The following is a 27949-nucleotide window of genomic DNA, read 5'->3' as shown; positions in this document are numbered from 1 at the left end:
GCTCCGCTCCCCGCCGGCGCTCTCGGCCACCCGGACGCCCGCCCGGAGCCCCCCAGCGCGCTGGGGGCGCTGGACTCCCTCCCGGGCCGGCCCCCGGCCGCCGCCCCTCCCGGGCGCCCGCTGCCTCCCGCTCCCCGCGCGCCCCCCTCCCGGCCGCCAGCCAACTGCGTGCCCCCGGGGCCGGCAAGAAGCCACATGCCCCCGCAAGGAATGCCGGGCCTGGCGGGCGGGGGGCGGCGCTGGGCAGGGCCGGGCTGGGCAGGGCAGGGAGCTCCCCGCCGGGAAGGTTGGTGAGAGGGAGAGAGCGGCCCGCGCCCTCCCCGGCCTCCCGCGCCGCCCCTGCGCTCGGCCGCGGGACCTCACACTTTCCCTGCCGGACACGCGGGCGGGACGCCGCGCGGGGCCGTGGGGGCGGAGGGGGGGGCGGTCCGGGGACCGGGGCGGGGCGGTCCGGCCCGGCCCGGGAAGCCCCCGCCCCCTCGGCGCGCCCCCCGGCCCCGCGGGCTCTTAGGAGGGGGCAGGCCGTCGTGTTTCCCCGCACCCCTCCCAGCAGCCGCCGGCTTTGGGGCCCCGGTGGGGAGCAGGGGGCTGATTAGCGGAGGAGCAGGGGTGTGGCCAGCGGGGCCCCGGGTAGTGAGTCACACACGCTGCTCGCCCAGTCCCGGGCCGCGAGCGCGCGGTCCCAGCCTGAGCTGCGCGCCGCCCTGGCCCGAAGAGTGTTCCTGGGCTTGGCATGAGGACCCAGGGGTGCCGAGGGAGGGGCTGAAGCCCGGCGCGGTGGTGGAGGAGGGCGGTAAGCGACGGGCTGGGGAGACTCCCCTAGAGGGAGCGGGTGGGGCTTGGAGTCGGGGCTGGCTCGCCGGCCCACACCAGGACCCCCAGGCCCCGCCTGTACCTGCTCTGAGCTGGCAGAGCGGGCCTGGCCGCATTCCCTGGCAGCCTCTGGGTGAGGGGCTGCACGGCCAGGCACCAGGGGCCTGCCTGGCCGCGTTTGGTCCACCAGCCCCCCTCGGCCCCCGCTGGACTTGAGTCGATCCCGCCCCTGCTCCCCGTTGCAGACTTCTGTGCGGAGGCTCCTGTGGATTCTCCATACCCTATGCCCGTTGGTCTTGGGGTCCTGGCTGTGCCATCCAGTCCTGCCCCCTGGCCTGAGCTGCCCCTCGGCCTCTGACCCCATGGGGCTGGTGGCTTTAGTCTTCCAGGACCAGCCCGGGATAGAAATGGCATTTCCTCTTGGCCCAGCGACAGCTGTTTTTGTTGTCTGTGTTCTCAAGCGCTTCCTCTGGGGACCTGGGGATGGCAGGGAGGGTAACCAGACTCCACGGGACCCCCGCTTGCCCTCCTGACACTCACCCTTCTTCCCCTGTCTCTTTGATCCTCTTCCTGTGCTGGTCCCGCCTTCGCGTCCCCAGGACAGAATGACTGAGAACATGAAGGAGTGCCTGGCGCAGACCAAGGCGGCCGTGGGGGATATGGTGACGGTGGTGAAGACCGAGGTCTGCTCACCCCTCCGCGACCAGGAGTATGGCCAGCCCTGGTGAGGCCCCGGTGTGGGGACAGGAGAGGGAGAAGTGGGGAATCGCTGGGCTGGGTTGGTCGGAGGCCGTGGGGAAGAGTTCCCACTCCCGGCCCACCTTCCTGGTTAAGGAAGCTGCTCTGGGCAGCTCCTGGGAGAGAGGGGAGAGCACAGGCTCTAGTAAAGCACCCGGCAGTGACCCTAGAAGGCCCGGGTCCGGGTCCCAGACCCTGCCTTTTTGCTCTTGCTGCGCCGAATGGCCGGGGCTCCTCTGCCCGCATCCCCACGGCCCCACGGCCAAGGCCACGGCTTCTCTGCCCAGCAGCCTCCCGCCCTCTGATGGCTTCTTTGCTTTCTTCACCGGCCCCTGGCCTGGCCAGCTCCAGGAGACCAGATCCCTCGTCCATGGAAGTGGAGCCCAAGAAACTGAAGGGGAAGCGGGAGCTCATCATGCCCAAAAGCTTCCAGCAAGTGGACTTCTGGTGTAAGTGGAGCTCGAGGCTGTTCCCGGGTTACCCCTCCCTTCGCCCCACTCCCACTCGTCACCCCATCTCTGCTCCGGGAATTTGCAGCCCTAATACTAACGATAGGCAGTCGCCTATTACATAGCAGACACGGATCCCCGTTTCAGTTTATCTCACCGTTAACCACTGAGGTGGCTGTTACGGGTCCCGTTTTCCAGGTGGGGACACCGGGGCGTGGTGAGGGTTAAGCACCCTGCCTCGGGTCCCGCAGCCCACAGAGGGATAGTTGCAGTGCAAACGCAGACCCATCTGACTCCAAAGCTGTGCTTGAAACCTGATACAAAGGGAGCTACTGGCTTCCTTCGCGTTGGCAGGCATGTCCTTTGAGCCCCCGGGGGAGGGTAATGGGTTATTACCACTTAAGACTCAGGGGCCCCCCGTGGCGGGCTGGGGCGGAGCCAGGGCCGGGAATCCCAAGTCCAGTGCAGTGGACTTTCCATGGCCCTGTGCTGTCCTGCGGGTGGGCTTCCCATCAGCCCCTCAGGCTCGGCCGCGGAGGGCCTGCCTCCCTGCAGCAACTGAGGCTCTCTTCGCTCTTTCCGTCCCTTCAGTCTGCGAGTCCTGCCAGGAGTACTTTGTGGATGCGTGTCCGAACCACGGTCCCCCAGTGTTTGTGTCCGACACGCCAGTGCCCGTGGGCATCCCAGACAGGGCTGCCCTCACCATCCCGCAGGGCATGGAGGTGGTCAAGGAAGCGAGTGGGGAGAATGACGTGCGGTGCATAAATGAGGTCATCCCCAAGGGTCACATCTTCGGCCCCTACGAGGGGCAGATCTCCACCCAGGACAAATCGGCTGGCTTCTTCTCCTGGCTGGTGAGTGTCCCCGAAGCTGTGACGGGGGAGAGGGTGCTCGCAAACCTGGAGGGAAACCAGCAGGGGGAGTCCCACGCTGGCCCAGCCAGGCCCAGGAGCTTTCCTGCCACCACTCCAGGGAGCGTGGGCAATGGACCTGGCCGCCCGTGGCCCTGGCCGAGTGCTTGTGATCCTTGGTGGCCGAGGGCCATGCTAAAGAGCCCATCTGGCCGTAGGCAGCGGAATTAGCAGTGGGGCTCTAGGGAGCCCGTGGGACCAGCCAGCCAGCCAGACTTCAGGGTGATTTTCTCACCATTCTTCTTGTGCGGGTCTGGTGGGCTGTTCGGTGGAACTAACAAAGGGTTCACCTCAAGCCCTCCTCCAGGGAGGGTGACTTGGGTCTGGGGGCTGTGGGAATGCCAAGCGTGACATTCTGCTCAAAAAGCAGTGATGCCAGGTGCCAGACTGGGTGCCACGGGAAACGCGGTCCCTGCCCTCGGGCAGTGAACAGTCGGCGGTGGGGGGACAGGCGTTGAACAGGTACGTGCACATGTGATCATTGGCGCATTCTAGTTGCAGAGAGAGACGGTGGCGTTCATGGTGCTCATGGATCTGGGGCCCGGAGCCCAAGTTCATTATGGCAGCCAGCTTTGCTATTTACTCTGTGATGTGACCTTGGATGAATCCTTTAACTTCTCTGTGCCTGTTCTGTAACTGAATAATCGTAGTTGATGGTGGCGATGAAATAGGTCAGTACTGTAAAGTGTTTAGCCACCCCTGCCTTTCGTAAGTATGAAGCGAATATCAGCTATTATTCTTGTCGTCGGCCTACTCGAGGAGTGGGGGCAGGATTTCCTTTAGTGTGAGACTTGAAGCATGAGTAGCACTTAGTGGAAGGGGGGCGGGAGAGTGCTGCATGCACACAGGACAGCTGAGCAGAGGAACATCCGGAAGGTCCGTGTGGCGACAGCAGAGCCTGACAGAGTGGCAAGAAATCAGCAGGAGAGGGCGGCAGGGGGCAGATCAAACTACATTTCATAAGCCAGAGTGAGCGCATGCTTCCCCCGGGGGCCAGGGGAAGCCTGTGAAGGTTGTCAGGCAGAGGCCTTAGCGAATGGTTAGGTTAGGTTGCAAAATGCAGAATCGGGACGCTGGGGAAGGGGGGTGGGTTCAGGTCAGAAAAGAGGCTGGTTTCAACTGAGGTGCTAGAGGCAGGCACGTTTTATAGAGACTTAGGAGGGAGGATCTCTAAGATTTATTGATGCACGGGACGTGGTGGTAAGGAAGAGAGTTTGTAAAGATCTGAAGTGAAAGGATTGTCAGGGACACGTCATGGAAATCAAGCTTGAGCAGAGATGGAGGAAGGTGAGGCCGGTGGGGAAGAGCAGGTTAGGAGGGTAGGAAGATCATTCATTAGTCATTAAATAAACCTTTCTTGTGGGTCTCGCTTATGCTAGGTCCGAGCCGGCCTCAGGGCTCCAGTGGTGGGCCAGATCAGACATCAGTCCTGCTCTCACAGAGCTTACTGTGGGGAAGCTGCAGTGAATCAAAGAAGGTAAATAAATGTAAAATTATGATTCAGGTGATGCAGAAGCAATGAGGCTAGGAGAAAAGGGAACAGCCAGAGGAATTGATGTGGCCGTAGGTCAAGGAAGGCTTCCCGATAGTTGAGCTGGGAGTGAAGAATGAGAACGCCCACCAGATGGTCAGAACAGCATGTGCAAAGGCCCTGTGGTGGGAGAGAGTATGGCATGTTTGTGCAGGTAGAAGATCATCGTGCCTGGAGTCGAGCGAACACCGGGGCCTGGAGGGGGAGACAGGCTTGGGCATATAGGGCCCAGTGGGCCAAACTGGGACTTCTGTTCTTTGCTTTAAGAACAATGAGAAGTCTCCTTTATGTTTTGAAAGGGTGACTTTGGCCGCAGGCTGGAGAACAGACTGGGAGTGGGGAGCATCGGTCAAGAAGGCATCGTTGTCTAAGTCAGCAACGGTGGAGGCCTTGACTGGGGTGGGGCAGTGACATAGAGGAAGGGTGAACTGGTTTGTGAACTGTTTCAGAGGTGAGCGAGATTGACTTGGATATTGATCGACGGGCCTCAGGGAGGGAGCGGGAATTGGCAAGGACGAGTCCTTCAGTGCTCCGCTCTCAGCAGGTCAGGAAGATGCCTGTCTCTGAGAAACAGAATACAGGCGGGGCCTGGGCAGAGGCCAAGTCCCGATTCTAGCATTAGACACGTTGAGTCAAGGTACCCCCGTGGCCGTGTCAACCAGGCGGTTGTTGCTAGGGGCTTGGAGCTTGGAAAGGAGATTTGGAGATGTCACTTCCCAAATCACCTGTGCACAGGTGGGGGGTGGGGGGGGCTGGGAGTGTCGAGGGCCGCCCCCGGGGAGAGCCGACGAATGAGCTTTCAGGATATCCAGTGCTTTGGCGGTCCGAAGGGGAGGGTGATCCTGTAAGGGAGACTGAGGGAGGGCGCCCCGACAGGTGGGGAGGCCAGAACTGTCAACAGTGCCAAATTCTGAGGAGCCAGGCAAGGGAAGGGCTCGAAACTGTCCGTCGGGTTTAGTGCCGACCGAAGTCACCGGCCACTCTAGCCAGAACTGTTACTGTCAGACGGAGGTTCCCCACCTGGGGCAGTTTGCTCCCCTCCTCACTGCCCTTCCCTCCCCCCACCCCAGGGGGACATTTGGTAATGTGTGGGCACATTTTGGGCCATCACACCTTGGGATGGGGATACGCTACTGGCGTCTAGAAGGTGGGGGCCAGGGTGCTGCTAAACCTTTCATTGTGCACAAGACAGCCTCCTACGACGAAGAATGATCTGGTCTCCATCGTCCAGAGGGCTGTGGTAGAGAAGCCGGGCAGGAGAGCCGCAAGAAGGGAGCCTTGTTAGAAGCCTGGTGACCAGTATGGGCTTCTTAGAAGTTTGATTAGAGATAAGTGGAAGAAAGGAGATAGGGAGGGTGAGCTGCTGGCAGACAAGGCGGGGGGGGGACTTTGTTAGAGATGTTAACGTCTTTGGAAACCCCAGTGGGAGGATCCCGCGGAAGAGATGGTTGAACAGAGATGAGGTGTGATGGACAAGCTCTCCTGTCACCGAGAATGTTCCGACGGAGACGGAAGCGTTGCGATTGGAAGGGAGATGGGTCAACAGTTTTTCTGTCCCTGGAGGGGTCGCCTGGAGGCTTGGAGCAGATGGAGGGAGGCGAGTGTCGCAGGCCAAATAACGGCCCCCTGAAGTTGGCTGCGTCCTGATCCCTGGGTCCTGTACGTACGTCATCTTCGATGGCAAAGGGGACTTTCCAGGGGTAATTAAATCAAGGCTCTTGAGTTGGGGAGATTATCTTGGATTATCGGGGTGGGCCCCGCGGAATTACAAGCATTTTTATGAGAGGGAGGCAGGAGAGTCAGAGTCAGCAAGACTAGAAGATGTTATCCTGCTGGCCTTGAAGGTAGAAGACGGAGCCAGGAGCTAAGGAACGCGGACAGGGTCTAGAAGCTAGAAAAGGCAAGGAAGTCGATTCCTCCCCGAAGCCCCCAGAAGGAACCCAGCCAGCCCTCTGCTGACACCCCGATTTTAGGACTTGTGACCTCTGGGCCGTGAGGTGACAGACGCGTGGTATTGGAAAGCCGCGGCGTGGTGGCAGTTTGTGAAGCACCGATAGGAAGTGAATGCGGGACCTGGGGGGACATCTGCTGACACGTGCGTGCGGAGAGGTGGAGGGGGCTGGCCTGGGACTGGAGAGCGGCGAAGGCGAGTTCAGGCGGGGTGAGTCGAGCTGGGGGTGCCCATGAGGTGCCCAGGTGGGCCGGCCAGGGGCGCACCGGCACACGCGGGTCACCCGAGGACAGAGGCCTGGGTAGAGGGGACACTGAGCCTGTAAAAGGATGCAGCTGAGGCCCTGGGAAGGGACAGGCGGCGGGGGCAGGGCTGAAGGGAAGTGTGGGGCCTGAGGGCCGGGCCACCGGGCTCGGGCGGCACGGGGACACAAGGCTGAGAAGGTAGCACTCAGGAGTTCTGGGGACAACCGGCACACATGAGGTTTGCTCCCTGTTCTCATGGAGCCTGCGGTCCGACTACAAGGAGCAGGAGCTAAGGTGGATGGGAGGGGAGGAGGCCAACTGTGGCTGGTCATTGTGCTATGACAGAAAGCTGTCGGGCCAGGGAGAAAGGGGAGCTGGTTTTGACTGGCAGATGGGAGAGGGGTCTTGAAGGATGTGTAGAAGTTCAGCAGAGGACACAATCCAGGGCCATGCCCCCACCTCCCACCGGGAGAAGCTGCACCTCGGGACAGCCTAGCTGGGCAAGCTTGGGGTCTCTAAGGCAGGCGGCTTCCCTGGGTCTGTGACCTGCCGTGGGTCTAGGGTGTGGAGAAGAGGGAGGCGAGGAGGCCCGGGAGTTTGCAGCCTGGTCATGGACGGGGACACTGGCGGTCGTGGGTGGGCGTGGCCTGCAGTTCAGGGCCCAGGGGCCAGCAGTGTTGTTCCCTGGGAGCCCGGAACCGTGCGGGGAGGGAGTGGCTGGAGGCCGAGGGACCACACGGAGGCTCTGTGACCCCGAGGGGTGAGAGGTGTTGAAGGCTTGGAGAGAACAGATACGCAAAATAGCTCAAGAAAGCAGAACCTATGTGTGTATGTGTGTGTGTGTGTGTGTGTGTGTGTGTCCTTAGTAAGGGAAAAGCCAGAATGAGGATCAACTCTGCCGGCTCAGTGGATGGGCTGGATGAATGGGGAAGGTGGGGTGAGCCACAGCACTGATTTCGGACCAGGATCTGGAAGCCCCCACGTCCTGAATAAACCTCACTCGTTTGTCAAGCCCTGTCTCAGAGCCACATTTGATGTCCTTTCTTGACCTCCTGCCTGCGCTCAAAAGCTCTGGCCTTCATCCAGCACGACCCATTTCCGTCCACAGCTCCTCAGTGTGTGTGGCACATTCCAGCAGAAATAATGATGCGGCTCAGGATCCGCGTGGCTGCTCCTGCTTCTCGAGCGCTTGGGAGGCTTCTGGGCCCATGCTCAGCACTTCACAGCAGCTCTCCTTGATCCTAATGCCGCCCCCGTGAAGTAGGTTTTCTTCTACCCATTGTACCAACTGAGAAAACCGAGGCCGGGAGTGGAGAAGTCCTTGTGCACAAAACTAAACAGCTAGTGAGCCGCGGAGCTGGGCTTCCAACCCAGTGGTCTGGACTCCGGAGCCTCCCCTCCTGGGCCTTTGCCGCCTTCCTTCCTTATTTTGCCCACTCCTACCTGCTGGCCTTGGGTGACTTTCTTTTTCTCATCCTCCCTGCCCAGCACTGGTCCCCTCGGCATCTCCCAGACGCAATAGATGGACCCAGTGGCCATTTCCACTTTGCACCTCTCCTCGGCCTGGCCTCTGCTGCAGGAATTTTGCCATCACTTCTGGCTATTCGGGAAAGAGCCACCCCCTTCCTCTGCTTTCTCCTCTCATTGGCAGTGACAGACTCCATAAGTCATTGCCAAGGTTGCCAGGCGGCCCGTCAGACCCCGAAGGCCGGCCACGATGCCGCAGGCACGCGGCGTTTGGGAGTGCCGTGCGGCCGTGTGGTTTGGTGAATAGCAGGAGAAAGAGGGCCAGCCCAGGGGTTTTATTTACGTCTTACACTTAGACCCAGTCTTGTTCCAGAAGGGATTTAAGGTAGCCTAGCAGGACACATAAAATACACCATGATAGCATGTTAAAACTGGGAGAGACGGAAGAAAGGAAAACAAGCGTGGGGACCTTCAGCGGAGCCTGGAGGGAGCCTAAAAATGCATACCTCGATGACCTATATATGCACTTTTAGTGTATGCATGGGGTCCAAATCTGGCAGCCGCTGGGCGAGGGCAAGCGTGGTCAGCTACCGGGCATTCCGTCCATGTCGTGAAGAGTCCCTGGATAGCTCCTGGGGCGGTCCCCCTTCTTGGCTCTGATACTGGATGGAAGATTTCCCACAGGCCCTCACAAAGAGGACAGTTCTGGTGGCCTTGCTCCTCTGCCGTCATTCAGCCTCTCCACTGACCAGACCCCTACTGTACTGGGGGTAAGCAGAGGGGAAATGGTATTTCGGGTGTTTCCCGTTTCAAGCTCCATCGTAAAGTGGAGCTTTATCTCGAAACTTGAAATTGGATGCACGAAAGCTCGTGACACAGCCTCCAGCACAGAATCTGAAAACCCTGAGTGATTGGGACAGGTGGAGACACAAGCAGACGGTTGCACGGACACGAGGTGTCCGCGGGAGCAGGCAGGTGTCCCCACGTTTGGGGGAGCTCAGAGAAGGACAGATAACGGGCTTGTCCAGGAAGGCAAGAAGGGACGTTTCAGACCAGTTGCCTTGCACGGGTGTGGGCACGTGTGACCTGGGTATGAGCAGATGCTTTTGGTGCTCGTTTGTTCATTTCTGTTAACTCTTTATTTTGAAATGTTCATGCTCTGCAGAAAAGCTATAATCGTGTAATAAACACCCACACGCCCAGCACCTAATTCACCCATTGCTAACCTTTTGTAACAGTTGCTTGAATCTCTGTCTCTAGCTACCTACAGGCACACACACATTCTGTTTTGTTTTGTTTTGTGTCTCTGAGCTGTTTGAGATGTGGCTGTCGACCTCAGGCTCATGGGCCATGCATTCTCCGTCTCCACAATTCAGCTCTGCCACTGCAGGGCGAAAGCTGCCAAAGACATACACGAATGAATGTGTCTAGGTTCCAATAAAACTTTTTGATGAACGCTGAATGTGCATGTCATTATAATTTCAAGTGAAATTAGAATCCCATAAATTTCATATAGATGAAATGACATGAAAAAACTTTTTTCCATCGTTAAAAAAATGCAAAAACCATGCTGAGTTCACAACTGTATAAAAATGGGATGGGGGGGGTGCCCAAGTGGCTAAGTCAGTTAAGCACCCGACTCGATCTCAACACAGATCTTGATCTCAGCTCAGGTCTTGATCTTGGGGTTGTGAGTTCAAGCCCAGCATGGAGCCTACTTAAAAAAAAAAAAAAAGAGGGGGCTGCATTTGAACTACAGGCAATAGTTTGCTGACCCTTGCCCTACATAGCTGCCATATAATTATTATACTCGGGAAATCTAACCATGGATACTGTACAATACTGTCTCAACTGCAGTCCTTACTCAGATATTCCCAATCGCCCTGGTGAAATGGGCTTTACAGATTGTCCCCCAAGTAGGTCCCACTCATGCATTGAATTATGGCGTCTCATTAGTCTCCTTTCCTCTACACTTGATCTTAGCCAAAAGGCCAAGAAGCGATAGTCTCCTTTATTCTACAACAGTTCCCTGCATTGTTTTTTTTTCCTCTTTCAGGATATTGACACTTTTGAGAAGTTCTGCACTGTTGTTAGCAGAAGGTTGCACAGTTTAGATTCGTCTGATTATTTCCTCATGGTAGATTCAGATCGTAGATTTTTGGCGTGAAGGATGTTGTGTCTTTCTCCCTGTAGAGAGTAGGAAGCATATGAGGTCAGTTCGTCTTACCGTTTTCCCAGTGGTTTCAGTAACGGTTGATGATTCTTGCCTGTATCCATCATTATCCATGGTTTCAAATGATTTGCATTCGACCGTCTTCATTTACTACATCCTTCTGCAAAAAGAAAAAAAAAAAGATACTCAACTTTCTCTGCCACCCCATCGCTTGTTTTAAAGTTATTTTTAGTATCAGTACGGACTCGTGAATCGTTTCTTTTCCCTTCGGCGTGTTCTAGTCCATTCCTGACATTCATTCTGATGTTTAAATTGCCCTAGATTTGGCCAGCGGAAGCCCGTGAGGACTGGCTCCTTTCCTCTATTTTAGTACTTCCCTTATTTTCTGGTGCAAAAAGATGTTCTGGCCATTTCTCCTAAGAGTCAATTTGTTATAGTGGAAATAGTGTTTAGAGTTCAAAATCCATGGGCACTAAGTGTGTGCGTTGCTCCTGGGGTCTCCTCGCTTCTAGGCCCAAACTAGGATTTGAGGGATGAGTTTCAGTGAGTCAGGGACTGAGGCAACATGGAGTCACGAGCAGTGGGCACAACACGTATAGAGGTCCCGGAGCATGGGTGGCGTGGACCGGGAAAGGGAACAGGGTGCAGCGCAAGTCCAGAGTGTGCTTAGAAGGAAAAGCGAAGATCGTGCCAGAGAGAAGTTGCTTTGCTCATTTTCAAAGTTGCTACAGATCTTAGAACCCCATCAATTCAATATCAGCTTTTCCAGGAATAAAAGTATGTCCCTCAATCTTTAGAGTCCTCTTGTATCAGAAGCATTAAATGAGCTTGCCTTGTATAACTTTTATAAATGCTGGTCTTTTGGTTATCGAACCACGAAGCAAACCAAAGATTCCCCTCAAATATGTCATACGCCAGTGAACCCGCTTTGGCTGGAACTGTCTGTAATTCTCGAGATCTATTATTTCGGAATAAAAGTAGAGCATGGAAAACTCTTCTGAACTGGCGCCATATCTCCAGGACAAAGTAGCAGCTCGCTTGACCATCCGTCACCATCGCTTGGGCTGTGATTGTGTGTGTCATTTGTGTTACATTGAAGTGACTTTTCAAATGTGTAGGTAGCTGTAGCGGCTTTGTGGTGCATTACCTACCCAGGACTTACTTATTTTATTTTGACCATCTTCACCCACTTCAGCCACTGCTCACCTTCTGCCCCTGGCAACCACCAGCCTGTTCTCTGTATCTCCGAGTTCAGTTTTTTGTGTTTTTCTTGCTTAGGGTCCACATGTAAGTGGTGTTTGTATGGTATCTGTCTTTGTTTGACTTATCTGGCTTAGCATCGTGCCCTGAAGGGCCGTCCGTGTTTTTCCAAGTGGCAAGATCTCATTGCTTTTTATGGATGAATAATATTCCGTCGTATTTCCACATCGTCCTGAGCCCTTTTATCTGTCGGTGGACACTAGCGCTGCTCCTGCGTCTCGGCTCTCGTAAATCATGCCGCATCTATCTCTTCACATCAGTTTTCACTTCCTCCTGATAAATGCCCAGGACTGGAATTGGTGGATCACGGGGTAGTTCTCTTTTTAAGTTTTTGAGGAAACTTCCTGCTCTTTCCCATAGTGGCTGCACCTGCTTTCATTCCCAAAGCAGAGGGCAGGCTCCCTTCCCTCCACTTCCTGGCCGGTGCTTGTCGCCTAGCCCTTCCAACAGGTGTGAGGGGATATCACGCTGTGCTTTTGACTTGCGTGTCCCTGACGGCCTGTGAAGTACCTTTTCCTGGACCTGTCGGTCTGGTGACTTTTAATGTTCAGGCTCCCAATGCGATATTAATTTTATTCCGATGAAGCGGTTTAAGCATAGAGCTAGATGAAACAACATTTCTAATAGCTTTTGAAGAGCTATAGATCCAAGAGACTTGCGAATATCATATGAGCAGAGCGATGCAAACTTATGTAATTCAAGCGAATGAAATCAGCGCGATGCGTGGGATAATGCTTTTTACCGAAATGAAATTGCTATTTCCCGGGTGACCATGGTAATGACTATAATCACCCAGATTCTTTGGCATTTGGCATGCCTGTGCTTTCGTGTGCTGTGTTGCACCTTGATTGTCTTCCTATGTCTCTATTTGACACACTGGGAAATCCTATAGTGCAAGTGCCTTGACGGTTCTCACTCGTTTCTTTGCCGGAATGTATCATATGCCCATCAAGTTGGAGTTTGCTCTTTTTTCACCAGCTCACGGCCAATGGTAAGATTGATGTTATATCGTCAGCTCTTACAGTGTGGCAGGCTGCCTCCAAATTTCCTGCCAGAGACGTGGGGTTGCACCCTTTTTGTGTAAAGCGCCAGACTGTAAGCAGTTGAGGCTTTGTGGACCTTATGATGTCTGCCCCAGCCGCTCGGTTCTGTCCTGGTAGCAGAGGACAGTCACAGGTGTGGCGTACGCTCGGAAACCTTTTTATGCGTTCCAAAATTTTGAACTTTCACGGGATGAAATCTTCTTCTGAGTGATTCTCAACCATTTAGAAATGCACAAACCCTTCTTAGCAGGTGGGCCATCCAAAAGAGGCGGCGGGCTGGATTTCCCCTGCAGGGCCGTGGTTTGCTGGCCCGTGGCGTAGAGTGGCAGTGATTGATCCTTGCTTGTGTACCGCTGGCTGAACTGTGACTCCTTGTTTATTCTGCCACGCCTGCTGGTGGACTGTGGGACGGCTGGTTTCGTTGGGCACGGCCGGGCCCCTCTGCCACAAGCCACAGGGCCATCTGTCTCCTCATGTGGGACAGGTTTGCTCCATTGCATGTCAGCTCTGGGCCCAGACTGAAGGAGCAGGGGCTCTCTGAAGAAGCTCTTCTCCTGGCGAAGGCAGATATGGTCCCAGAGGCAAGCTCCCTCCCGCCACCCCCCAAGCACATTCCTGGTCTTTGCTTGCTTGGTGTGTGTTAACATCCCATTGGTCAAACAAGTCACACAGCTGAAGCCAAGGTCAAGGAGTGAAGAAGTACAGGCCACCTGTAAGAGAGAGCCCAGGGCAGAATCCCACGGCCAAGGCCCATAGACAAGGGCGGGACTGGGGCCAGGAATTCAGCCCACCACTGGTGCCCGCCAGGTACACACACAGCACCTGGGATGGAGATCTCACGGTGATTCCTGTATATTGATTTTTTTCAAGGATAACATTGAATTAAAAATTCTTAGGGGCGCCTGGATGGCGCGTCCGACTTCGGCTCAGGTCTTGATCTCATGGTTCGTGGGTTCGAGCCCCGCATCAGTCTCTGTGCTGACAGCTAGCTCAGAGCCTGGAGCCTGTCTTTGCATTCTGTGTCCCACTCTCTCTCTGACCCTCCCCTGCTCACACTGTCTGTCTCTCTCAAAAATAAATAAAACATTAGAAAAATTTTTTTAAATAATTAGAACTTTTAGATCCTGAGAACATATCCAAAGACCCTTGTTTGAGAGACGCTAATTTCTAGTCAACTTCCTGGCCTGAATCATAGGGAACGTGGGGTTTTCTGGTCTTTGAAAATTCCTTAGGAGAGGTCTTGTCAGAGCCTGATTCAGCACCCGTAAGCCCCAGTGGGTCCTCAGCAAAAGCTAGCGAGGGAGGGTGGGGTGGGCAGCAATAACTCTGACAGTCACCGCAACAGCTGCTGTTCACCAGGCGCTAAAGGATTTCTGTGCCCTAACTCTGTACCCTCACAGCCATGCCATCAGATAGGCACACTTCACTCCCTTTCTACAGATTGGGAAACTGGGGCTTCCAGGGCCAAATTACCTGTCCAAGGCTGTACAGCTAATCGTGGGGCCACGACTTCAAGCCAAAGCTCCAGCTCCTAATCCCCAGCCCCCCAGGGAGACCATCTGAATGCCCATGTGACCTCCCCTTGGCCTTCCCACTCACACAGAAACTCGTGTTTCTCCAACGGAGTCCTTTTCTTTTTTAAAAAAAGTTTTAATGTTTATTATTTATTTTTGAGAGAGAGACAGACAGACAGAGTGCGAGCAGGGATGGGGCAGAGAGAGAGGGAGACACAGAATCCGAAACAGGCTCCAGGCTCTGAGCTGTCAGCACAGAGCCCGACACGGGCCTTGAACCCACAAACTGTGCGATCATGACCTGAGCCGAAGTAGGATGCTCAACCGACTGAGCTACCCAGGCGCCCCCAGGGAGTGCTTTTCAAGCAGATGGTATAAGGTGGTTTTCTTTATATTGTCTGATTGCTGCCGATGAGCATTTGGCAGATTGCTTACAACTGCGTCATTGAGATATTGGCACATGCCACGCAATTCACCCATTTAAAGTGTGTAACTTAATGGCCTTCAGTAATTCACCGCTGTGTGCAGCCATTACCGCCATCCTGTGTATAACACTTTCGTCGCCTCATAGAAGAAACTCTTTAACTGTTACCCCCTCTCTTCTCCTCCCCACTTCCAGCCCTCACCCATTTACCCTGTCTCTGCTTGATGTGAATAAGATCAGGCTGTGTGGTCCTTTGTGACTGGCTTCTTGTGCTTAGCATAATGTTTTCAGGGTGCATCCGTGTTGTGGCAGGTTCTCACTGTGTAGCATTGTCATTCCTTTTAATGGCCTTCCCCTCCTCATTGCACGGACATGCCACATTTTGTTCCCCGTCTACCTGTCGATGGACAGTTAGGTCATTTCCATCTTTGGGCTATCACGAGTGATGCTACTATAAACATGCGTGTACAAGTCTCTGTGTAGACCTGTGTTTTCATTTCTCTTGGGTAACACCTAGGAACAGAATGGCTGGGTCACATGGTAACCCATGTGTTTAATCATTCAAGGAAATGCCGGACCATTTTCCAGAACAGCTAGGCCTTTTTACATTCCCAGTGGCAGCTTAAGAGCGCTGATTTCGCCACATCCTCGCCAACACTTGCTATTATCCGACTTTTTGATAGGAAGTGCTGTCTCATCGCGGAGCTTTGGTTTATTCTCTGCTTTTTTTTCTATCTTTCGTTCCTTTCTCTGGTTACTGGAGGCGAGCCACCTGTGATGGATGTGCTGGTTGTGCCCCGGGTGCTTTTCATGCCAGCTTCCCTCTACCCTGTTGCCCTGGAAGACCCTGCACATCTGTAGCATATTTCAAGTTTGTTTCTGTTGGATTTCTCTCGGGTCACCGGCCCATCCCAATTTGCATTTTTGCTGCTTCCTAGCTGCACAGATTCTCCTGGGGCTCTCTGCCTCCCTTGCCCCGGAGCCCCTCCCGTAAGGCATAACTGCCAGCAAGGATTCAGGCCAGCCTCCCGAGGCTGAGTTCAGTGCCTGCCCCAGGGCTCAACCCACTGGTTTGACCATGAGCCACGTGTATTATCAAGAAGAGCGAGGCCAAATGTGTTCAGGGCTGGAGGGTAGTTGGTCCTGAGGCTGGTAACAAGGCCGGGGGACCTGTACGGGCCGAGCAGAAGGACTCAGGTGGGGAGGAGCTGTCTGGGCTGGTTACGGGGCTCTGAACCCCGACATTCCTCTTGGAGGGACGTACACCTTGAGCGGGATGCCTGTCGTCTCAGAGCGCTGGTTTTCTTAAGCATAAAACGGGGTTGCACGGATTACAGGAACATGCCCTGGTGAGTGTGAGCATCGATGCTTGCTGCCTGCAGGTGCATAGCAAGTCGAGGAGCAGATCACAGCTCTCTTTATTATCTCGTTAGCTATGTGGGGGGCCTGGGGGCCGTGAGAGAAAGGACAGCATGCAAAACCTGGATGTGGATTTCCGGATTGTGTGTAAACTTGCCCCATTTGCCACGCCTCCAGCCCTTTTTTGAAATTTGATGAAAGAGTTTTAGAACAATAAGAGGAAGCACTAACTGCACTATCAGTTAAGGGGTGGGGGTGGGGGCGGGGAGGACGTTCGATCACGGCTCTGGAGCAGCCTGACTTGTCTAGGAGGTTACACTCGTACATATACAACTGTTCACGAAATGCTGTGCATGTTTTACAGGATCTCCCCTTCCCCTTGCGGTAGTCCATCCATAGGCACCAGGTTAGGAAGCCAGGGCCTAGATAATCTCAGAGCTCCCCTTGCAGCCCAAGCATTCAGTTCAAGTTCAGGTTCAGGCCAGCCTCTTTTTCGCTCTGCCATGTCAGTTTGCTAGACCAGGAAGTGGCTGGGGAACCGAGCTGATGCTGTCTGCCTCCTGGGACCTTGGGAGGGGCTTCTGAGACAGGCAGAAGTCCTTTGTCGACTGCCAATAGCTTCATAAATCATTTTTGCAACCACTTTGCTCTTCGGAGGTGCAGGGCTGAAAATCAGAATGTTTTATGGGTTCCACGCATTCCTGGAAAGTTGCAAGCAAATCAGGTTTTTGAAAGTCTCATCTCTGCAGCATCCGGTGATGGCACCGTTCACAGGAGCCCAACAGTGAGCCCTTGGCTGCGGCAGACCTTCTGCCACCAAGCAGAAGGTTCTTCCCTATTAAAATGCGGATCCTCACGTAGCAAATCTGCCCCAACCAGCAACGACACTGGAAATCTGGAGGGGCCCCCCGAAGACATTCCTGGTCGATTCTGACGAGGTCATCAGAGGGAGCTTGGGCGTGAGGTCCATCTCTTGGCAGAGCGCATAAGAGGTCGGCTGTTGTCTCTTTGGACAAACTCTGGCTTTGCCACCCATCTCCTTCGTGGCCACGGGCAGATTGCCTCATGGCCCTGAACCTCAGTTTCCCAATCTGCAAAATGAGAGTAGTGGTTATAGCTACTTTACAGTCGTGAGAATCCATGGAATGGTGTGGCAGAGGTCCTTGGCACGTGAAATTGCTTTATTAATGGCAGCCACTGGCATTAATCATTACCATCTGGTAATTACCACTAAAGATGTTAATCATCACCATAGTCAGAAATAGCACCCTGATCCTTACAGACCATGCTTGCCCTGGGGGGGAGGGGACCCAAACTCAGGTTTTGTATTATTTTCTGAGAATCTGTCCACATAGAATCATACAATCTGGGTTGTAGACATACTTTTATTTATTTATTTATTTATTTATTTATTTATTTATTTATATTGTTTTAATGTTTATGTATTTTTGAGGGAGACAGAGAATGTGAGCCAGGAAGGGGCAGAGAGAGAGGGAGACACAGAATCTGAAGCAGGCTCCAGGCTCCGAGCTGTCAGCACAGAACCCGAGGCAGGGCTTGAACCCTCAGACCATGAGATCCTGACTTGAGCTGTAGTTGGACGCTTAAGTGACTGAGCCACTCAGGTGCCCCTAGACAGAAGTTTAGAAGTGGTTTAGTACAGACTTCCACTCTGTGGGAAAGCCACCCTAATGGTGGGTCATCTGTCTTCTGCTTAAATACTCCCCGTAACAAGAGGCTCATCACCTCACCCGAGTGCTCTTTCTGTTGTAGGACAGTCTTGCCTGCATATTCCTTGTGCCCAGTTCAGGCCCGTGCCCCTCTAAGTTGTCCCGGCCCTGCACCATCCGTGTGGTGGTCCTTCCCACATTTAATGATGGCTCTTTCTCTGGCTTCTTCTTTCCAGGCTAAGGAGCCCCCCCTTACCATGCTGGTCATCCTTGTCTGGGCAGGTCCAGGCTACCAAGATCCTTCTCATATCACAGTGTTCAGAGCCTGGGCAGTTTCAAGAAGGGCTAGGTCCAGAGGGGCCAAGGAGTTGACCTTGTGGGATAAGGGGAGGGGAGGACATTACGGGTCCAGCCTTCGGGGGGCGTGGTCCTGAGCATCTGGCCCTGGCTGGCCATTCCGGGACCATCTCAGCCTGCTCTCTACTGAGGGTGGCGTGGGCTGCTCAGTGACATGTGACACGGTCTACAGACCAGCGTGACTCTGCCCGCTCCTGCTCCTTCCGCCTAGGACGCCCTCCCTTCCTCTCCTCCCAGACCTCGGCTTAGATTCCTTGCTTCCCAGGAAGGTCCTCAACTGACTCCCGGCTTCTGGCTCCAGCTCTGAGTTCTCTGGCCACAGATTCCCCGCTGCAGTGTCAACCACATGGTGTCACCATGGCCTCCCTTCTGTATCTCCCCAGACTGTGAGTTTTGTGAGAGCAAAGACACTGTCTCTCTGGATGACCGTTACGCCCCCACCAGAGCCTGATACTGTAGCTACTCCCTCGGGATACTTGTTCGACGAGTGATGGATGCCTGATTGGAGAAAATCCTGATGTGGGAAAGAGAATGCCAGAAACATCCTCGGCAAACCTCCAGATCTGAAGTCCCCGTGAGGGGCCTCCGGCAGTCGCCTCACCCCTCCTAGCTCCCAGCGGGGCCTCTCTGCCCAGTCGAAGGCAAGACACAATAGCACAGTGTGGACCCGAAGACCTCCCCCTGCCCAGAAGTAACAGCAACTGACTGTCAGTCTCTTCATTCCGAGACCAGAGATTGTGACGGTCACAACCGAAATGCTAATGGCGATCCTTTACTGAGCGCCTCCCACACCAGTCATCAGGGCAGTGCTCCGAGGTTGCGTTGTACCCCATTTCACAGATGTGGAAACCGAGGCCAGGCCAGTGGAGGTGCCTGCCCAAGGCCACTCCCTTGGAAGCGGTGAAGCTGAGGTTCTAGCTCATGCCTCTGGCTCCGGGGCTCTCACTGCCCCAATGGTGCTCCCGTTACTGGCTGCAGGGCCCAGAGATGCTTTTCCGTTTCCCCAGGAAAGAGAGGAGCACTCAGAAAACGATACTGTAGGGGGACTAGTACTATAATGATGTATAGGGTTCTGTGAAATTCCAGAGGGAGGTCCCTGAGCACTGTGGCAGCGTCTGCGGAGACTTGGAGGGGGGGTGCGTAGGGAGGGGGGAGCCTCATCTGCATGTTTTCTCTTTTCGTCCATCTGAGAATTTTAAACCACAAAGGCGGTCTAGTCTCACAAATAGACAAATAAAGCAAACGCCTCCTCCTGCTTTCCTCTTTCGTTTCCTCTAGAGGTAACCAGACTTGAGAGCTTGAAATGTGTTTTCCAGACTTTCTGTGCGCACACGGACACATGCGCATAGCGGGCGCTGGGCGCCATGGGGGCGGTGGCAATCCCGGGGGGGCAAGGGGATTCGCGTGTGCCGATCTCCATGGTATAAATGCTCCCGCCGTGGCTGCTTTAGAGATAGCAGCGTGATGTCGCTGGACCAGGAGGTGGAAGGAGGCAGGAGCAACTATTCTATAACGTTCCTACTGTACAGAGACAGCACATGTCCATCTTCCTTAAGAACGCAGATTAGAGTAAGATGTAAAAAATAATTAGGAAGTGGTAAGCTTTGAGTAGTTATGAGCTTCACAGTATTATTTATCAAATTGTAAATTTCTATCATTTAATTCCTAATAATGGCTCTGTTTAACAGCTGGCTCATGAAATTCTGGGAAATTTAACTGTCAGTTCGCGTTAGTACAAGCCAGCTCCAATATACCACTCATGTCCTTTTCACTAAAATACTAACATTGTGTACTTTTTATTCTTTAATTCACTTTTTACTTAAAAAGCTTTTCATCCAGGGGCGCCTGGGGGGCTCAGTCAGTTAAGTCGGCTCACGTCATGGCTTGCAGTTCTTGAGTTCAAGCCCCACTTCGGGCTCTGTGCTGACAGCTCGGAGCGTGGAGCCTGCTTCAGAGTCTGTGTCTCCCTCTCTCTCTGACCCTCCCCTGCTCGCGCTCTGTATGTCTCAGAAATAAATAAACATGAAAAAAGGCTCTTCAGGGGCACCTGGGTGGCTCAGTTGGTTGAGCGTCCAACTTCGGCTCAGGTCATGATCTCACGGTTCGTGGGTTTGAGCCCTGCGCCAGGCTCTGTGCTGACAGCTCAGAGCCTGGACCCTGCTTCCAATTCTGTGTCTCCCTCTCGCTTTCTGCCCCTTGACTGCTTGTTCTCTGTCTCTCAAAAATAAATAAAAATGTTAAATTTTTTTTTTTTAAAAAAACGCTCTTCATCCAATCATTCATTCATTCAACTAACATTCTGCTGTGTGCCCTGTGTTCTGTTAGCACATGGGGCTGGGCCACCGTCATGAACGAGACAGCCATGTGCTTTGCCTTCATTAGCTTAGGGTCTGGTGAGGGACAGAGTCAATTGCCACGCTGACAAATGACGCCATCAATAGCAAAATCGCACCCTGTGATCAGGTCTTTAAAAAGAAGTGCCCGGTGAGGTCATATAGATAGTGCTGGAGGGACAGGCACGTGAAAGCCGGGAGGTGACAGGGAGAAGCCACTTTTGGCTCAGGTCAGGCAAAGCTTCTCTTCTGAGGAGGGGACAGAAACTGAGACCCAGGAGATCAGAAGGGACCAGTCATGCAAAAATCAGTGGGGAAAATGTACAAAAGAGTGTGTTGACGCGGGTGGCATATCTGTAAACTTCACAAACCTGCAAACGGTTCTGTACACTGTGTCTAGAAGACTCCTTGTGGAGTGAAAATGGCAAGGCTCCCTGCCAGCTTCTGGACGGAGGCTAACCTTGGAGAGAGAATGAGTCGGAGGCAGGGATGGTCTTCAGCAACATCGGGTGTTTCCTCGACGTGAGCGAAGTGGGGGACAGAGACCACTGGAGGTCATTTTTGTGGGCTCTGTTGCGGCTACACGGTGTTTAGCTGCGTGACTCGTGATAATTTCTGAATGCTTGAAAAATTTCATGAGTGTTGGGGCCCCCAGGTGGCTCAGTCGGTTAAGCTTGGTCCAACTCTTGATTTAGGCTCGGGTCATGATCCCAGCATTGCGGGACTGAGATTCTCTCTCCCTCTGCCACCCTTTCCCATTCATGCCCTCTCTCTGTCTCTCAAAATAAATATAGTGAAAACAAGTCTTTTTTTTTTTTTTTTAATTTCATGAGTGTCAACTTTTTAATAGTATGGAAAAGAGTCTGTAGGCGATGAACCCTACCAGTGTAGAGGCTCACTGTGAGGCCATTGTGGCTGCGACTCATGAAGGGAGGAGGGAGGTAGGCAGGGACCGGGTTATACGGGCCTTGAAGACTGTGATCATGGGTGTGGATTTTATTATAAGTGCCACACGTGATACCCGGTGCATGACGTGATGGGATTTACACGAGTAAAGATTACAGTGGCTTCTCGGAGGAGAACTAGTGCAGAGTCGAGTCAGGAACGGTGTCAGGGAGGTCAGTTAGGATCTCCCGTACTTGTTGGGAAGAAAGCTGATGGCTCAGACCAGGGTGGCCCCGGGACACCATGATGCCACAGGGGCAGTCTGGACATCTGATGGCAGGATTTGCTGAGGGCTCGGATGGAGGAGCATTGAGAAAGCAAGAGATGAAGGGTGACTTTCTTTTTCTTTTTGTTGTTTTTTTTAAACATCCTTTTCAAGGTATAATTCACATACCATACAGTGTACTGTTCACTGGTTTTTGGTCGGAATCTCTTCCTTTTTGAAACCTGTGCCAATAGCGGTTTCCAACGCCGTAAAACCTTGGATGGCAAGTAACTTCTTCTACGAGGGCTCTGCAAGATCAGCAAACATTTCTAATATGTTAAAAAAAAATTTTAGGGGCTCCCAGGTGGCTCTAGTCAGCTGGGTGTCTGACTTCGGCTCAGGTCATGATCTTGCAGTTTGTGGGTTTGAGCCCCACGTCGGGCTCTGTGCTGCTGACAGCTAGCTCAGAGCCTGGAGCCTGCTTTGGATTCTGTGTCTCCCCTTCCTCTCTCTGCCCCTCCCCTGCTTACGCTCTATGTCTCTCTCAAAAATAAATATTTTTTAAAAAGTTTAAAAGAAAAAGACAGCCTCTGAATATCAATGACAAGTGACTTCATGCTGAAATAAAAATTATAGAGTATTCTGAAAATGGATGTTAAATAACCGTTTAGGATCTGTATCAAGAATAGGTTTGACTCTGAGTAACTGAGATTCAAAATAACGGCAGTTCAAGCAAAACAGGAGTTACATTTTTGTCCTGTGAATACATTGAGTACATTTCAGGGCCTGGTGCGGTGGCTCTGCCTCACTAAGTCCCCAGGGAACAGAGCTTGATCCCAGCTCATCACTATCTCAGTGCTAGGATTATCCTCATGGTCTGGTGAGTTGGTGGCGAGAACCCCGGCCATTACGTCTGCATTCCAGGCAGTGGGATGGTGCAAAGGCACATATCAGCTGTCTTTTGAAGAAGTTTTCAAGAAGCTGACACGTGACACTTCTGACTGCATCCTATTGGCCAGAACTTAATTAACAGAGAAGCCAAGAAACGCATTCCCTCATTGCACGTAGCCAAGTGCCCCGTTACAACCCAAGGGTGCTGTGACTGTGGATGAAGGAGGTGACAGATAATGAGGGATAATGAAGAGTCTAGCCTTAGGATCCTTGAAGAAATTCAGGCTAACACCCACTAAAAAAGACCAAAACAGTGGATTTTTGTTCGTGTGCTTGAATTTAAAACCTCAGCCCTTCGAAAGATGTCGTTAAGAGAATGAATAAACAAGCTTCTGATGAGGAGAAAACGTTTTACATCGTATGTCTGATGATGGACTTGATCCAGATCCAGATGAACATATATTTTCAAAAAAGCCTCAAAACTCAATAACAAGGGGAAAAAAACAACCAATTTCAAAAATGAGCAAAGGTTTGAATAGACTCTTCACCAGAGAAGATATGTAGCCAGCCGGTGAGCGCACGGAGAGATGCTCAACGTCATTACTCATTAGAGACATGAAATTAAAACCACAAGGAGCTACTACTTCATACCTATCAGAATGGCTGAAATACAAAAGACTGTTCATGCCAAGTATTGGCAAGGATGTGGACCAGCTGCTGGGTCCCTAGGCTGCTGTATGGGATTATAAAATGTTGCAGCCACTTGGGAAAACAGCTTAGCAGTTTCTTAAAAGTGAAACATATACTCTCCACGTGACCCAGCCGTTCCACTGCAGGTATTTGCCCACAAGAAATGTGCGTGTCTACAGAGAGATTTGTAACTGAATTCTCATAGCAGATTTATTTGTAATAGCTGACAACTAGACACAGCCCAAATGTCCATCAATAAGTAGATAAAAAGGCAAGTTGTGGCACATCCAGACAATGAAATACTACTTACCAGTACGAAGGGGTGAACTTTGACACACACATCAGTATGGACTAATCTCAGAAGTGTGCTGAGTGAAAGAAGCTAGCCATGGCTTCTATTTGATTTCATTTCTACAAAATCTTAGAGAACACAAAGTAATTTATAGTAACAAGAAGTAGCTTGTTGGTTGCCTATGGACTGGCAAAGAGGCTGGGAGGTATGGAAGGAGGCAGGCTGGGGAGGTTTTGGGGCACAAAGAAACTTAGGAGTGATGGATATGTTTGTTTTCCTGATTGTGGCCATGGGTGTACACATTTGTCAAAATGTATCAAATGGTACATTGTATTTCCATCATACTTCAATAAAGCTGTCAGGAAAGGAAAGAAAGGAATGTGACATTATGAAAGAAAGAGGTGGAATGAACGAAAGATGGCTATGAAGATGCTGGGAAGGAAAAATATTCATTGCATTAAAAGTACTCATTTAGAAAGGAAGGCAAAAAAGAAAGGAAGAAGCTTAATATGTGGATAAATTCTCGACTAGATACAGTCAAAGAGAGAATTAGTGAATTGGAAGAGAGTCCTGAGGAATAGTCCCAGAGCACTGCCAAAAAAGAGAGAGAGAAAAAAAGAGAAAGGTAGTTAAAAGACATGGGGGCTACTCCTAAATATGTGCCCTAGAAATTCTACACCTAGAAACTGGAGACAATGATTGGGAAGCTGTATTCATGAACATAGGAGTTTTTCTAAATCTTCCAGAATTGAAGAAGAGATGTGTTTTTGTCAAGTAATATGCTCATCAAGTAATGAGAAGTTTAAGAAAATAAATCTCCACTTCAAAACCACACAGGGAAAGTGCAGAAAATAAAAAATTTTTAGATGCACATCTTAAATTTTACCATAGAGAGCCTTTCCATCAAAGAATGGCAGTAGGTTGCTGAGCAGCCCATGGCAGTCTTTTGGACAGTCTTCCAAGCGCTGAAAGAAAATAAAACAACCTGCTTAGAATTCCATACCCAGCTGAACTCCAGCTCAAGAGTGATGAGCAAATAGGATATTTTATAGACGAGCAGAGCCCAGCCCGACCCTGAGGCTCTTGAAGACTTAGAGGCTGGGGAGAGGAGGAGCCCTCTCACATCACACGTGCTCCGTCATCCAGTGCTGGCCTCTGTCTCTCACAGAAGCTAGAAGAGAGAAGAGGCTGGATCCTTGTTCCTTGTTGCGGTGCGTGGTTACTGGAAGCGCCACTCCCTGACCCTGTAGCCGGGTCTGCTCTCGGGACAGGAGAGGGAGATGGGATTCCTGACCCGAGCTGGGGATTCAGCCCTACGGCAGTTGGGGCGTTGTCGCAGAGGGCAAGAGGAGGGGCCGGGGGTGGCAGATGGGCCAGGCCCCTGGCCCTGGCTTGGGGCGGAGCCCAGGGACGTGAGAGCCTCCGTGGGGTGGCCCCTCCTAGACTCTCTCTCTGTCTTCCAGATTGTGGACAAGAATAACCGCTACAAGTCCATAGATGGGTCAGACGAGACTAAAGCCAACTGGATGAGGTGAGTCCTGCTCTCTGCTGCTGATTTCCCAGGAGCCCGGCCCACACTCTGGAAAGGAAACCAAGGGAGTCGGGGGGTCTGCAGTGGTGGAGGCCCCTGAAGGCCCTGGGACTGCCGTTTGCAGAGTCTGTGATGCGTCTGGTTCCAGGGGACCTCTTGCTCCGGAAGAGGCCCGTGGGTTGCAAGGACCCGTAGAGGCTGCACATTCGTCCCTGTGTCTGGAGTACCCAGGGTCCCCAGCTCCGGGCAGCATTCCCACCAGGGAGGGCCCCCTCCCCCCAGGATCCCTCTCAGAGGGCAGACTCTTGCTCTAGGGGTACGGGGCTCAAGTGGCCCCCAAGGGAAAGGTGCTTCCGGCCCAGGCTCTAGCTCAGTTCCGGATGGCACTTGCTGTCCAGCCGTGAGGACTGTCAAGAGTGGTTTTACAACAGTCCGGTGTTTGGGACAGAAGTTTGCGCCAGAGAGAAACTTCGTGGCCGGCCAGAGGGAGCAGGAGGCTGGCCCAGGGTCGCCCATGGGGGCTGAACCGAGCCTCTGGAACCGAGGACCCAGCTCACGGCTCTCCTCTCGGCTCCGTGCCGCTGGCCCGTGCAGCGTGCCGGGGCCCTGCCCAGAGGGGTCTGCGGGCCGTGTGAGGGGTCAGACGGGCGTTGGTGCCTCGCCCAGGGATGGTGACGGGATCTGGGTTGGGAGGGAAGGGAGGCCCTGGACGGCCAGACCCGGGGACACCGTGGATCGGGCCCTCGGGCGGCGTTTGTGCAGTTGTGTGACCCGTGGCGGCTGGGGGGGTTGCGCAGGAGAGGTTGTGCCCGGAGGGAGGACAGTCAGGGACCTCCTACAAGGGAGTTGGCTGCATTTCAACTCTGACGCCTTCCAAGCAAACAAGGGGAATTTGGTTCGCAGTGGGAGTCTGTGATGAGGTCTGCTGTCCCCTTCCCTGGAGCCTTCCCGCCTGAGAGCCACCGATGGCGGTTGCAGGGGGAGTGCGAGAGGGACTGTGGTTCACCCTCCTCGGGGCACCCTAGGATCTGTCCTCTCATTGTTGGGGGAGCTGTTCTCGTGGCCGCTTCACAGGCGCCGAAGCAGAGGTGCCCGGGGACAGGTGGGCCCCTGCGTCATATATAGGGACATGCCACTCCCTCCTTGCATCCCCTTTCACGTGATCGGGTCAGCCACTGCCCTGAAAGTGGCCCCAGGAAGGCCATGGACACCCTGCTAACTCCTCCTCCCCAACCACGGGGCGCCGGTCAGCTCGGCACTCGTGCTTCACCACCATTTCCAGAGCTGCCCCGGCCATGCGGTGCCCTCGATGGACTGGCCCTCCCAGCCCTCCCAGGGCTCACGCCTTCTACCCCGGAGTCTGGTTTTTCCTGGTTGTTGAACGAAGGCACAGACAACATGGGGCAAGGGCCCAGGTGAGAGGAGGGGGGCCTCAGAGTGAGGCCTGCGACAGGGCCAGGTTTTCGTTGGAGGGCACTGTGACCAGAGACATGGAAGTGGGGACCAGACCCCTGGCCTGGTCTCCTACTCCCTATTGCTCCGTCTGGCTCTAGAGAAGCGAAGGAGAGCGTGTGTGAGTGTGGCCCTGCATCAGGCCTCTCTGTGCTGTTGCCTTCGAGGCTCTAGACGCTTTGCCGGCAGAGCTGGTCCCGTTACCTGCTTCCACCCATCTCTGATCTTTCAGCCTGGGGACAAGGCTTCCCCGCAGCCCCAGGGAAAGACATCATCTGAACTAACTGAGCAATCACCCGATGCCCCTGAGATTCTGGCTTAATTGGCCTGGGCGTGAGCCCACGGTCTTTTGTAAAACTCTCCATAGTGAGTCTGATGCGCCGCTGGTGTGGAGAGTCACTGCTCTGTGCTGATCATCATGCCACAGTGGCAAAACTGAGGCCCGGGCCAGGGCAAGGTCTCGCTCAGGATCATGCGGTCACTGGCGGCGCCAGGACTTGAATTCATGTCTGGACTTCCGGGCCAGCGTTCTTTCCGCTTGTGCACGGGGCCCCAGCAAAGCATGGCCTCCTGGGCTCTGTGGGGGGTGGGTTCTGCTACAGCTGCCTTCCCGGTGGGGGAGGTCTGTCCTGTTCCCAGTCTGTCCCAACCTCCAGCCCTGTCCTAACAATGCAAGATGGTGCCAGGTAGTCACAGGCGGTGGGCCCCCTCTCATTTAAGACTCAAGGTGTAGGCTGAGGTTGGGTATGTGGTCCGTTGCCGTGGGGATGTCCCTTTGGTGGTAGTTGGAGGGGAAGGCAGTTCATCCTGGGAACCTGCCTTCCCCAAGTTACCCTATAGCTCATTCCAGTTGGCAGATGCCTTCACTTGTACTGTTACAGCCTAGGGGCTCGTGGATGATTGAATGGAGTTGGTTAGGGTTTTTCCAAAACATAAGTGGTGGGCGGGGAAGAGAACGGGCGTCCACGCAGTGAGTGTTGACTTGATGGCATCCCTATGCCACGTGCTCCACATTCGCGAAATCGGTGGTCTGAACCCGGGGGCTGTTTCGTTCTGAGACATTTTGGGGTTGTCGCAGCTCTGCGGGTGACTGCTCCCGGTGTCTATCGGGCAGAACGCCAAGGGTGCTTATATTACCTGGGATGGCCACCCCATGCACAATGAATTTTCTAGCCCCAAACGGCCATAGTGGTGAGCCTGAAAAACCCCGTCACTTCCTCCCGGCTGCCCTGAAGGCAACACTAGAATTACGAGCCTCCTTTTATAGAGGGGGAAGGGAGTGTGCACCGGAGGCTCAGCCCCTAGGTCCAGGTCTGAGTGCATGGCCCCAGCCACAGTCACTGTCTTGGCCAGGTAACCAAGCCCCGACCGTCCTTTCTCCTGGGCTGTGGCGGTCTGGGTAGGTGACGTGGGAAGGTAGAGGCTGAAGGATCTTTGGGCCCCTAGCCTCGTGCTGTGGTTTGGGGGGCAGCCGGAGGAGTGAACGGGGCTCCAGGTTTCCCTCCACTAGCCGGGTTCCTCGCTTTGGTTGCTCTTGCTCAAGGTCTTCCTCAAGCAGCCCCTGGCTACTCTGTGCAAATGGAAGCCAAGGTCACTCCTGGTTTCCATCCGAGTGGAACTTGTCTCCCAGTGGCTGCTCATGGACCGCTTACGTTCTGCCCATGAGCTGCCACCAGGCTACCGCGGCCCACCCCCAAACTGAGCT

At 53.6% G+C, this 27949-nt stretch overlaps 1 protein-coding gene across 3 annotated transcripts in view; it reads left to right on the top strand.

Moving 5' to 3' along the window:
• Positions 1-269: 269 nt before the first annotated feature.
• Positions 270-27949, top strand: part of PRDM11 (PR/SET domain 11) — a 47698-nt gene continuing 20018 nt past the window's right edge. For 2 of the 3 annotated variants that reach the window (XM_039226945.1, XM_039226943.1), the window contains exons 1-5: positions 335-793; positions 1413-1537; positions 1897-2000; positions 2592-2854; positions 24725-24792. In XM_039226945.1, coding sequence (XP_039082876.1) covers positions 1419-1537; positions 1897-2000; positions 2592-2854; positions 24725-24792 — 554 coding nt within the window. In that variant the 5' untranslated portion in view covers positions 335-793; positions 1413-1418. Of the gene's footprint in view, positions 287-334; positions 794-1412; positions 1538-1896; positions 2001-2591; positions 2855-24724; positions 24793-27949 lie in introns of those variants that run through there. The other variant, XM_039226944.1, reaches the window with a different exon arrangement.

Source organism: Hyaena hyaena, unplaced genomic scaffold (genome assembly GCF_003009895.1).
Source record: "Hyaena hyaena isolate Hyena2069 unplaced genomic scaffold, ASM300989v1 scaffold_23, whole genome shotgun sequence".
NCBI lineage: Eukaryota > Metazoa > Chordata > Mammalia > Carnivora > Hyaenidae > Hyaena > Hyaena hyaena.
Note: the sequence above shows the minus strand (reverse complement) of the source record. Positions and strands in the feature narration are given on the sequence as shown.